General features: G+C 46.8%; 1 protein-coding gene across 1 annotated transcript in view; it reads left to right on the top strand.

Moving 5' to 3' along the window:
• Positions 1 to 12,399, top strand: part of LOC119170373 (uncharacterized) — a 152,667-nt gene extending 140,268 nt beyond the window's left edge. The window contains exon 2 of the mRNA XM_037421513.2: positions 11,019 to 12,399. Coding sequence (XP_037277410.2) covers positions 11,019 to 11,607 — 589 coding nt within the window. The 3' untranslated portion in view covers positions 11,608 to 12,399. The remainder of the gene's footprint in view (positions 1 to 11,018) is intronic.
• The last annotated feature ends 259 nt before the right edge of the window (positions 12,400 to 12,658 follow it).

Below are 12,658 nucleotides of genomic sequence, written 5' to 3' on the forward strand. Positions count from 1 at the left end.
CGTTCCCTCTGGAAAGAAATCCGGGTGAATCCGAGCTGCTCCCCTGATATTGGGGCTCTGCACCATAAGGCCGGCGTTCTGTAATTGATTCTCCACACATTGAATTCTGGCATGTTGAATATCTATTTTCTGATCCATAACTGTGAGACGTTGATCGACCGCCGAGAAACGCTCATTAAGTTTGTGAATCTCAAGGCAAATTGAATTTAGAGTCTCCTTAATTTCAGATTTAGCTCTAGCCTGCACATTCTCGGCTGAAGTCGCAGCCTTACGCTTGGCTGGGTTACCCGAGGGGCCCGCTTCCACGACCATGGGAACCTCCATGGGTTGAGGAGAGGGAGAACCTACACACGGAGAAGCAGATGCCAGAGTAGCTTGAGATGTACTGACACGTCTAAGCTCAGCCATTTCGGCTCTCAGCGACTCAATAATGCTGCGCATTTCGGCATTCTCCTTCCTAAGCTGATTTAGCTCCGCTAGACCATGCTCTGGCGCAGTGCCTCCCGTTACCTTTTCACCTCCTCCGCTGCGCACCCGGTCAGCCCAGGAGCCGCCCTGCATCTCCGGTTGGGGTGGGCTTTGGAAACGGACTGTGCCATGCGGGTCCCTGGACTGGCTCCTCGAGTGCGTTGGGCCTCTGGATTGGGACCGACGACGATCTCTGGATCGGGACTTGGCTCGGCCTTTAGACGAAGTTCCCTTTCGCTGGCCTTGGGAGCGACTTCTGGACCGAGATCTGGATCTGGGCCGACTGCTTGCCTGTTGCGATGAGTCACGGCTGTCCACCCCAGTTGCAGCAGAACGACTGTTTGAACTGGAGTTGCGGTGTGCAGGCTGGCTCACACCCTCGTCGGCGTTAGCAGGTACCGTTTGCTGACTACGACGCTCTGATTCCGCACGGCGCTCTCTTCGCCGCCTTCGCACAATAAATGGAAGCTGAAACCTTTGCTGGCAACTTTTATCCGTCGTGGCGTGTGGGCCGCCACAGAATCCACAGGTCGGGGAACATTGATGGTTCTCATCAGGGTTGTTGATTCCGCACCTCTTGCACACAGCTTCGTCCGGTGTCGGACAGACGTCCGCCCTGTGCCCGAGTCTGCCACAGGCATAGCAGCAGTCATGCTGCCGATGGTAAAGCGAGCATCTGACCAGCGCTGTGCCGAAATAAATGAAGTTGGGAACTTTGTAGCCATCGAAGACAATAACCACCGTCTCAGTGTTCTTAATACGTCTGACTCCCAGAGCCGTGGGGTTTCTTTCAGTAAGGATGCTCCTCTCCAGCTCCGTCTGGCTCTCCGATGCGTCAATCTTACGGATGACCCCCTTGCAGGTCTCATGCGGGGCAGCCTCGTAAGTGTTGATGTCATACTTCTTCATTCCCAATGTAAGGCAGCTCATCCTGAGGTAAGAGTCAGCGTTCGCACGGGACGCCGTGCTAATAACTATGATATTTTGCGTTGCATTCGGGCAGACAATGTCCTGACTGATGAGCGTGGGTACAATTCCAGCCGCCTCTGCGATTGCCCGGCCAAGTCTAGCTGAGCCCGCCTTCTCAACATCCAAGCCACCCCTTGGACGGACGATAATCTTCCAGTGCTCGCTAGGCAGTCGAGGCATTCTCGATGATTTGATAACTTGATTCTTCAAGTGTAGAGCTTTTCTTGTAGCACTGAAATTGCCCCTGGCATTCTCGCCGCATGCCGTGGCACGCTCTGTAGCACTGGCGTTCGTGCGCCTCGAGCTTTTCTTCACCGCGGCGGAACGCCAGCCGTGTTCCTCTCCAAACTCTTCCGGAGGGAGTTCATCACCGTCCATAATAACAGCAGCACCGTCCAGCATATTGGCTCAGCAGGTGGAACGAAGGGCGCGTCCAAGGAAGGGCGCGTCCTGCCCGGCAGACGCCAACTCGGCGTTTGGTAAGCACGCGAGGCGTGGTCGGTGGCGTAAAAGTCCGAAAAATGCTCAAAAATGAACCTACCGGTGAAAGTCCGCTACCGACGTGAACCTTGGCAGCTTATGAGTCGACTCGTAGCAAGATCTTGAGGCACAGCACACGAAAAACCACAAAAATCATTTGCTGAAGCGGGAGCCCAAAGACCCCGGACTGCTCCGTTCTGCGCCACCTGGCGTCCCCCGCTTACTAGAATGAGTTACTGAAAAACAAACAAACAAACGAACGAAGAAAGAAATAAGCCTTTTTCACAAGACATTCAGATTAAAGCGACATCAAAAGAAATAAAGTCGCAGCTTTGCCCCAAAGGCCAAGTAATGAATGCCAGAGCAACAAATTGCAATGTCACGCGAATAATAACAAGCAGATCAAAACGTGTCCTACGTCACTCACGCGAATAAGAGCCTCAGTTGTTATTTCGCTGTGCCTGAAAAGCGCGCCCTTTTTGCAAACGGAGACTGTGCAGCGAGTGTAGTCCCCTGTGTGTGCCTGGTAACTACAACAGAATAGTTCCGGTGAAAGCCCAATGCGTACGATTCTTGTTACCGTGAGATAAGCTCGCGCACACATGAGCGTCCACTTCCGTCTCCTCTTTTCTGGGAAATGCGCGCAAGGGAGACGACAGCGCGCGCTTCAGCGTGGTGATGACCTGGTGACGCATCCTTATTGTGCCATCTCGCTGGTAATGCTAAAATCACGATAGTTCTCTCGAGACAGGCGTCACCAGCGGTAAGTAGTAGATATAAATAGCTCGCCGTTTCAACATTGAAGGAGGTCCTCCGTGGCTCAGTGGCTACTAACGCCTTGCGCTCACAAGCAAGAAGTCTGACGTTCGAATCCGCGTGCCGGAGTCTATTTCTGGGTTATTTTTTGTTCTTGCATTTTCATATATACAGATACGTATACAAATGCGGTGAATGACGCCTTCGCCGGCGGCAAAATCCAGCAGAGAATGACCGTAAAATTGCTGTCGCAATAAAAGAGAAACGAAATCGGTGTTGTTGCAGCACTAACTCACTTTGAAAACCATCTCTTCCTGGCCGCTCATTATGCCTTTTCAACAATATCTCGGACGACGCAGAACAGGCATCATTCATGTCAGTTGCTTAGCGCTTGTATAACAAGAATTTAAAACGTGCACCGCGAAATCGTAGCCCACTTGAATGCAAGCCATTCGTTAAGGTAAACACTTTCACCTACACTGGACGCCCAAGTATTACCAGCGAGGAATATGCTCGTTTACGGCAACAAATAAAAAAGTAACGACCTGGTTGTTATCCCGTCCACCATTCCATGAAGACCATCCCCAACAACTTGTTGCAGTTATTAAAAGCGCCAATTTAAACGGGCCTTGGCCCAAGTAGAAAGCTACTAATGGTCATAAAGGTATTTTTCACGCCCTGCGCGCACTGAAGAATTTTTTTAGCCTCTCCCAGCGGAACAAACACGCATTCGCGTCCTTAGGTACTCATGTGCACGTGTCCTCAATAGCAGGCGGGCAGATAATGTGCAGGAAGTGATGCATTTTGAGAGTACGTGCACGTCCACGCTTTAGGAAAGCAGGACAACGCAAGAGTTCCACGCGTAGGCATTTTTGCGTTTGATACACTTTCTGTACACAAAATGTACAAAGCAGAAACTGATATAGCTCTACAACCTAACAGGGCTGAAAACGGCTGGACGCCTAAATGAACCCTCTATTGTACTCGCTATGCGTTCTGTAAAATTAATGCTTCGGCTTCGCGCATTATTCACGGGAAGCTGCTTATCGGGAAGCTTATTCATAGGAAAGTCCATACGCACAAGCGCCTTTCTCCTGCGCTCAGGCTACTGGTTGGCTGCGTCCAGAAACCTTTGCAGCGAATAGGCAAGGAGATAAGAAACTTGATTGTTAAGCAACTCTTATTAGGCATTGCTTTACGCACCTACCCAAGTCTGTGCATTCTGAATAGGCGAAATATCATTTTTGACAATCTCTTTTTTCCTTCTAAATTATTCCACAATAGACCATAAGTTAAAGTGTAACAAAACACCTTACTTAAACATAGCGCAGCAGCCTACCATGAAATGACAAAATTCACTTCGAATGCAGATGCTACACCATATTTAATCGTAAATTTAACTAAGATGCGTGATGAAGCAATCCTTAAAAATATTGAGAAGATGTCTGGGGTGCGGCCTCACTGGTGTCCACTTGCCGGTAATGCAATTCCTCAGATGAGCGTGATTGGCCAAACTGGTGCAGTAGTTGGCCCCCATCTCCCCTATGAACGTACCAATTTACCCTTGGTCCTCAGTCTCCAGCGGCTCCGAAGCAACTGTCCAAGGTAGTAGTAAGACATGTGACGCCACCGAGGGTGCTGAGAATCTCTGGGCCTGGACTGGCCGCCATTAGAATACAAAATTAGCTGGTTCAACGCTGGAACGCTATATATTGAGGTCGGCCTTGCTGTGATATACGAGTAATTAGAGGGTTTTAATAGGAATTCGCTAGGGCTCACTGAAGTTAGAACACGTGAGGCTCATTCAGTGCTGAAGAATGGACACGTCCTATGCTACCATGAATTATTTGACAGGAACTAAGAGTAGGGTTTCTTGTACACATGCCTACATGCTTACATGGAGCCTTGAGGATCATTTGGTTGAACGCTTCTATAAAGACGTAGAGGCAGCTATTAATAAAGACGTAGTATACTATTCTGATGGGCGAATTATCGCCAAAGTAGGCAATAAACAGGCCGGAGATCATGCAGTAGGGGCATTTGGAATGATTGGCTCTTGGAATGCCAGAGAGAGTTAGTAGAGCTTGCAGAACGTAATAATATGCGGATCATGAATACCTTCTTCAGAAAATGGCCTAACCGTCAGTGGACGCGGCGAGGTCTTAATGGTGAAAGTAAAAATGAAATGGACTTCAATCTGCGTGCACCCCTAGGCATTGTGCAGGATGTAGAAGTCCTTGGCAAGATCGAATGTCAACACCATAGAATGGTAAGAGCTCGTACTCACCTAGATTTTAAAAAAAGCGAAGGCATAAACTGACGCGCAAGAACCCAAATAATGAGCTAGCGGTGAGGGAGAATGTACAGGAGTTGAGAGTTTCGCTACAGAATAGAATCGCGGCTCTAAATGAGGTAAACGAAGTTAGCGTTAACACAATGAACGAAAATCACAGCATATCTACCGAGTGAATGATGATGAGTGGGGCGAAGCGTCCGTCAGCCCAACCGTGACTCCGCCCGTCCGTTCGTTCTTGCTTCCGTCCATTTGCGCGACCAACCATGCGTCCTTCCGTGCGTCCGTCCATCTGTCCATGTGTACGTCCGTGAATCCGTCCATCCATCTGCCTGTCTGTCTGTTCGTGCGTCCATCCGTCCGTACGTCCACGCGTCTATCCCCCCGTCTGTCCGTCTGCTAGTCTGTCTGTCCGTCTTTCCATGCGTCCATCTAGTGAACACTCTGTGTACTGCCATTGCTCATATCGCATTCCCTGTGGCTCATACCCGCTCTAGAGCGAGTATGTGCCACCGGTAGCTACGTACTACTACATACATACATACAAGGGATGGATAGACCCGCGCCTTGAAGAACTTCGCCCCTAATAATCTTATTGGTATCATTGAAGAGTGTGCAATGAAAGTAGAAGGCACGGTCACTAGACAGGACACTGGAAAACAATCTCAGGAGACTAAAATTCTCATTAAGAGACGACAAACAACGAAAGCCTCAAATGCAATTGACAAAATAGATCTAGTGGATTCTTCGAAGATAAAGAATAGGCGTAACGTAGCTGACATCAGAAGGTATAACATGGAGAAAATTGAGCAGGCTGTAAAAAAATGGCAGGAGCCCAAAAGCTGCGAATGCAAACTTGTGCATAGGAAAAAAGTCGGCTGTATACTTTAAGGAAGAAGGAATAAATACAATGTTATAATCAATATGGATAGGATAGTTGAAGTGGCACAGCAGTTCTACAGACAGCTGTGCAGAAACCGAAACAACCAGGATGATACCGCAAGAAGCTATAAAAGACCAGAGAAATTCGCCATTCTAACAGTGACGACAGGGAAAGTAAGGAAAGCTCCAAAGGAATGCAAAGAGGCAAAGCCGCTGGTGAGGATAAGGTAACAACGCACCTGCTAAAAATGGATTTTTCTAACTTGTGCTAGAACAACTGGCCACCTTGTAAATGAAGTGTCTCTTGATGGGAAGGGTACAAAAAGCTTGAAAGAACGCCGGTATCATCTTGATCTTTAAGAAAGGAGACTTCAAGGATTTCACAAACTACAGGGCGATCAGCTTACCGTCCGTTCGTTACAAACTATTTACAAAAATTATAACTATTAAAATTAAGCCGACAATAGAGTTCAGCCAACCAAAGTACCAAGCGGGATTTCGTGCAGGCTACTCCACAATAGACCATATTCATACTATGAATCAGGTAATAGAGAAATCCGCGGAATACAACCAACCCCTATACATTGCTATCAAAGATTACGAGAAAGCATTCGATTAAGACGAGACATCAGCAGTGATGTAGACACTACGGAGTCAGGGAATTTACAAATCCTACATAAACGTAAAGGAAGAAATCTACAGTGGATCCAAAGCAACCATAGCTGTTCATAAAAAAGCACAAAATCCCCTCAATAAGAGTCGAAGGCATGAAGACACAATCTCACCAATGCTAATCGCCGCATGTTTATGGGAGGTTTTCAAGGCCCTAGATTGGGGAAAGTTAGAGATAAGAGTTAATAGAGAGCATCTTAGTAACCTGCGAAACGCTGATGACATTTTCTTGATGACTAACTGCGGTGATAAACTACAGTTCCTGATTACTGAACTGGACACGGAAAGCAGAAGCATCGTTTGAAAATAATATGCAAGAAACTAAAGTAATCTGCAACAGTCTCGACAGGAAACAGCGCTTTGCAACAGGTGGAGAGACACCGGAAGTTGTAAGTGAATATGTGGACTTAAGACAGGTACTAACCATAGAGCGAAATCATGTGAATGAAATAACCAGAATAATAAGTATACATATGGGGTGGATCATATGCGGCAAGCATTCTCAAATTATGAATGGTAATCTGCCAGTAACCCTCACGGCGAAAATATATAACAGCTGCAGCTTGCCGGTACTTACCAACAGAGCAGAAACCTTGAGGCTTAGAAAGAGGGTTGAGCTCAAATTGAGGACAACGCAGCGAGCGATGGAAAGGAAAATGATAGGTGTAACCGTTAGAGATAACAGATCTGAGTGGGTCAGGGAACAAACCGTTGTTAAGAATAGCATGGTTGACACCAAGAAGAAATGTACATGAGCTGGAGACGTAGCGCGCAGGTAGAATCACGGCTGGTCATTAAAGGGCCACTCACCAGGCCCCATACCGAATTGTAGTTAGACAGTGGCAGTTCTTGGGTGTCCGATGAGGAACGTTTTGCCACAAAAATTTTTCGAATTGGTTCATTATGAGCGGAGAAAACAGGTTTTCTGAAGCGGCGCGAAACGAGGGTGAGAGGGGGCGAGCTCGAAACCCTTGCCGCTCCTCCACGTAGCCTTCGCAAGCCAAATCTCTTGCCCACCCTCTCCAGCATCCGACCATGAGGTGACGTGCGCATGACGTGCCAAAACAAGTCCAATGCCCGAGCACGCGAGCAGCGTTGCTTTGTTGACCAGCGTTATTTTGTAGTCCTCTGCATGTTTCTGCGAGATGGTTTGGAAACACTGGCTTAGACGCGGTAGAGTAGATGAACATAATGAGTGTGCGAAGGCGTAGGAGCGTTCCACGGTGGTCGTCTGCTCAATGCGCTGACCGCGGGGACACGAACGCATGCGAAACGCTGGCACATTAGCCCCGCATCTCGTAGCATTTAACGGGAATAAAAAAGAAAACGCGCACAATTTTTTATTGTGTCTCATTATTTATTTCAAGTTTTATTAATCTCTTAAAGCAACAAATACATAATCTACGCATGTTGTGTTAAACAATTTTTGCCATGTCACGTGGTATACTGCTGACAACGTCAGAGCAGACTCGTCTACGTAGAGGACCAACGCCACTGCATTGCCGTGTACGAAGGGCCATTTCTACACCTACGTCATACCCTCATTCTCTACGCGTGCGCCGGCAGAGGGGAGGGGGAGCTGCTTTCAACTTGAAATATGACCCATTTCCGCGGCGTGTAGCGTTGCAAAGTTTGGCACACGTGATTATGAACGCCTCGTCTACGCATTGCGCTTCTCAGCTCAAAATTGTCAAGCCTGGTGAATGGCCCTTTAAAAATAAGTGATTGTATTCTTTGAGAAGGCAAATGCACGAGGGGGAGTAAGAGAGTTAGGTAAGCCGATAGTAATAAAAAGTTCGCAAATATAACGTGGCAGCAGAAAGCACAAAACCAGGTTGACTAGCTGATCATGGCAGAGCCGTTTGCCCAGCAGTGGGCGGAGCCAGGCTGATGATGACGATGATATCATTACTAGTAATTTTTGAAAGAATAAGTGTCCTAGTTTCGACGTGTGTGAACCAAACGTTGGTGGTAATAATCATACATAAATTTAAACACAGAAGAAGAAACTGGTGTTACTGAATTCGCTTATGTAGTTATATAAAGTATGTGACTTCGGGCATCTCTATAACTTGCCTAAATGTACTCTAATTCTTCTAGTGCATCCGAAAAATTGCGTCTGTTAACGTAATTCGAAGCACATCGCGCAATACGCACATTGAAAATTATGAATACTGTGGTCGACGTTTGTTATGGCGTAATTTCAAATTGAACATTACTGTTTGGTGTTCTAAGAACAGTTTTATTTAAGACTCTTACTAACCAAGGAAACACGATGTACTCTACAAGACATGAACGAACAAGGGTTTCTTGTAGGCAGGGACTCGTTCAGTTCTGTTTTAAATCTTTCATATTGAACACATCTTGCTACATTTTTTCTTTAGAGTAGGTATGCTTTAAGTGAAATTTAACCTACTCACTCCTATCTGTTATTATGAACGCTTTTGCAACCTAGCAATTTGTTTGTCATATACTTTTTCTTTCGTATTGTCTTCACAAAAGGTCGGATCTCTGCCACAGAAAAACTTTTTTGTTTCATTGAGGGCTTCACGCTGTAAAACCACAACTATGAGGCACCACACATTGGAGGGCTCCGGAAGTTTTTTGACCCTCTGGTGCTCTTTCAGGTGCACTCACATCGCACAATACACGGACCTCTAGCAATTTCCTCCATCAAAATGCGACTATCGAGGCCGGAATTGAAGCCGTGACGCTCAGGTAAACTGCGGTGAGCCGTCAAAGTTTTACCCCCATGCTGGACAGCAGCGGAGGCTGCAGACGCATAAAAAGAGGAAGCTTATAAAAACACTAGTGTCACAAAAGAAGTATAAGTGAATAACAGATTGTACTTGAGGCCACGTGTCATTGCACTGAACTGTCACATGTCTCAGATACTGTGTTTATGGCAATGGCTGTTTTCATACTCAGCATTACTCGCTAATTAGTATGCAATAGGTGGTCTGATTAAGCTCTTTCATGTGAGACTTTGCATGCAACTCAACGGATTACACAAAGACACATTTATTGGCGTGAAACCCTCAGCTTACGCCTTCACTACCTGATGTGAATTTGAAAGTCATGTTCACACCACATGCTGGAATGCTGGAGTTCACTGGTTGAACAACAGCACACAAAAAACACATTGAGGACGTGCACAAAATCATGCTAATTTCTGAAACAAGCGAAATCAGTGAATCGAGTATCTTAGAAAAACACGCTTTCACGAAGCAAAGTTTCACAAAAACTTGTCTTAATGGACTCACTTAAAGAATAAAGAACATCGAGATATGTGAGAACTGTACTTTTTGCATCGGTTTAGAGGCGATGGGCCAGGGACGTCATGTAGGTTGTCAATGTGAGTTGAGATATGGTGCCTAGAATATATCTAGGCGCTATAGTTGAGATACATCGGTACTCTTAGCATTTTTTTCTTATAGTGGTATTGAAAAACGACGTATTTGCGCCAACGGCTGGGCAAATGCTACGTTGATTAGCAAAAAATATTGGTTACCTTTTGTCGATTCAGTGCGATATCATCTTATGTCTGAAGTTTGGCGGTGGTTTTTTTTTTTTTCACAAAACCCAAGGCGTGAAAAGTGAAAGGAATCAAAGGCTCTCTTTTGGCGTTTCACTACACGCGCCTTTTCATTCCGTTTTAATACTTTCCTTATCCAGTGTGCCTTCAATAGACCCGGTCATATGAGCTGAAAATTACAGTTTAAGAAACTTTCTTTTTTAATTTTTTTTTCTTTGCACTGGGTGTGCTTGCTACTGTTGTGGCAATGACATAAGAGAAACTATTCGGGAGGTCAGTACTTTCTTTCCTGCTTTTTATGACTTAGCGTGATAATAATGCCGTTATGATACTTAAAGAACGCACAGATTTAAAGAAATGTTATGGTTAGAATTGGCCAATCATTGTTACACTAGGTAGTGAGGAGAGAAGAACGCTAGCTACGTCTAAAAATTACGCAATATGGCGTCATTACAAAATCTACGGGAACATAATGGCCAAAGCAGGGCATGGTTACTGGTGGCAACAATGGTGAGCCATTTCGCCACAACGATGAGCCACAGGGCCTCAGGGAAAGTAGACGTATTCAAATAAGGCAGTAAGTCGAGATGAAGTAACGCAAAAACGAATTTCATGGAGATAAAATTAAACCAGCTTGCAGAAGAGTGAACTAGAAATGATTGAGAGAGGGCTTCGTCTCTCAATATGTCGAACTAGGCTGGAAATTATAATTGCTCGAGGTGGCTTATCGCTGTGATTATTATTGAGAAAATTCATTCTGGCTGCTGTCGTCAGAAGTTTTAGGCAAACGCGAAGTTGCTTTGCCCAGCACAATTCAGACAGCTGAGTGTTATCCTTCTATGCCTCTTGTTATGACGTTACGCTAAGAGTATAAGTAAAACCAGGTTAGAGAAAAACACAATGCACTTTCTTTTATGTCGATAGAGAGTGTGTAATTAAGAGGTCTCGTGCTGCGTTGCGCAGGAGGTTTGGCTGCAGCCCGTTGCAGTTGCTGAGACCCGCCCTGGCCGCTAGCCTGGCGCTGTGGCTGCTTTTGCTTCTCGCCGCCAGTGAACAGTGCCACGCTGACGAGGCGCCCTTGGGCTCTTCAGTCGGGGGCGGCGGCATCCTACCCCTTCAGCAGCACCACCCGAGCGACAAACGCGCCGGCCCGGCTCCACTCTACAGTTTCGGCCTCGGCAAGCGATCCCCCTTGCTGCTGATGGCCGACGAGCCGCCGGTAGACGCGGATGTCGACGAGGACGAGGAAGACGATGCGATGGCCGAGGCTGCGGCTGCGTCCAGGACCGGCGGTTATCTGGAGAAGCGCGGTCCCCGCGAACCCCTGCGCTACGGGTTCGGCCTGGGAAAGCGCAGGAGCGGCCGCGAACGCGAGTACGTGCCCTACGACCAGGAGAAGCGTGAGCGGCACCGCTTCAGCTTCGGGCTCGGCAAGCGGGACAAGAAGTCCAAGTTGGAAGACTTCATGAAGCGCAGGTACAACTTCGGCCTGGGCAAGCGCGGAATCTACGGCGACGCCGACGCGGGCGAGCGTTGGAAGAGGAGCTTTTAAAGCGAATGGTGCACTCATGCCAGCACCACACATCCCGCTTCCCCTACCCACTAACACTCGTCGTCTGCCTACGTTCTCCTCAGGCCACGAGGAGAGAAAGTTGTGAATCAATCACTCGGAGTAAAGAACGGGCAGACCACGTAATATGCCTTGTAAATCTACCCCCATTCATCCCTGGAACAAAATCTCTACAGCCCCGCTATATCCTTGGCTTCTCAATGCTCCTCCTCCCGTTCGCAAACCGTGCGTCGGCCAGCGGGCCTTCTTAGGCCTGCTTAAGCCTAACTGGTAAGACTAACTGGCAAGCCTAACCATGTTGACCGTTGAGAGGGTGTTGTTAAAGATATAATAAAAAAGGAACGGTAGAGAGGAATAATAACAATGCTAAGTACTTAAGAATTCAGCATGGGCTCGATCATGTTCACCGAGCTTCATCAGGCCTGTGAACCTGCGCAAAGATCTTCCCGCCTTCTTGTTCTCGCTCTGAGTTGCAGCTCTTGTGGGTCGTGGACTTTTTTTCTTTGAAGTCAGTCAGTTTCTTTGGTAGGCAAGCAGTTTTTCCGGCGAAATTGTGAAAACGTCGCGTACGAAGCGATATCGTATGTGACATAGTCACATCTCCTCGTCGCTATGTACCAATGTACGGCTCACAGCTCGAAAGGCTGTGGAGGATGTTGTCCAATAGGCTAATCAATAAACCCTGACATCGAGGTTGCGAAAACAGAAGAAAATAAGCTTGTGAAAGTCATTGTATGTGTGTGTTCAGTGTGGAATAAAAGAAGCTCAAAGCGATATCATTTTTGGTAAGAACCTTGTACAGAATGCAGCTTTCTTAGCTGCGGAAGCTCATCATACGGCGATAGGAGCCTTGAGTAACAGAAAATAAAACTATACAATATTATTGGTTCTGTTACTCCGTAGTCATAGTTAATATAACCATATAACTACACAAACTTGTGCTGCCCTGGCATGACAAAACCACATTTCTCTCATTGGTCCAATCACATATGCTATATTGTCTTCTATACAAAGGCAGGCGACCATACGATTC

This window comes from Rhipicephalus microplus, chromosome 2, assembly GCF_043290135.1.
Source record: "Rhipicephalus microplus isolate Deutch F79 chromosome 2, USDA_Rmic, whole genome shotgun sequence".
Taxonomy (NCBI): domain Eukaryota; kingdom Metazoa; phylum Arthropoda; class Arachnida; order Ixodida; family Ixodidae; genus Rhipicephalus; species Rhipicephalus microplus.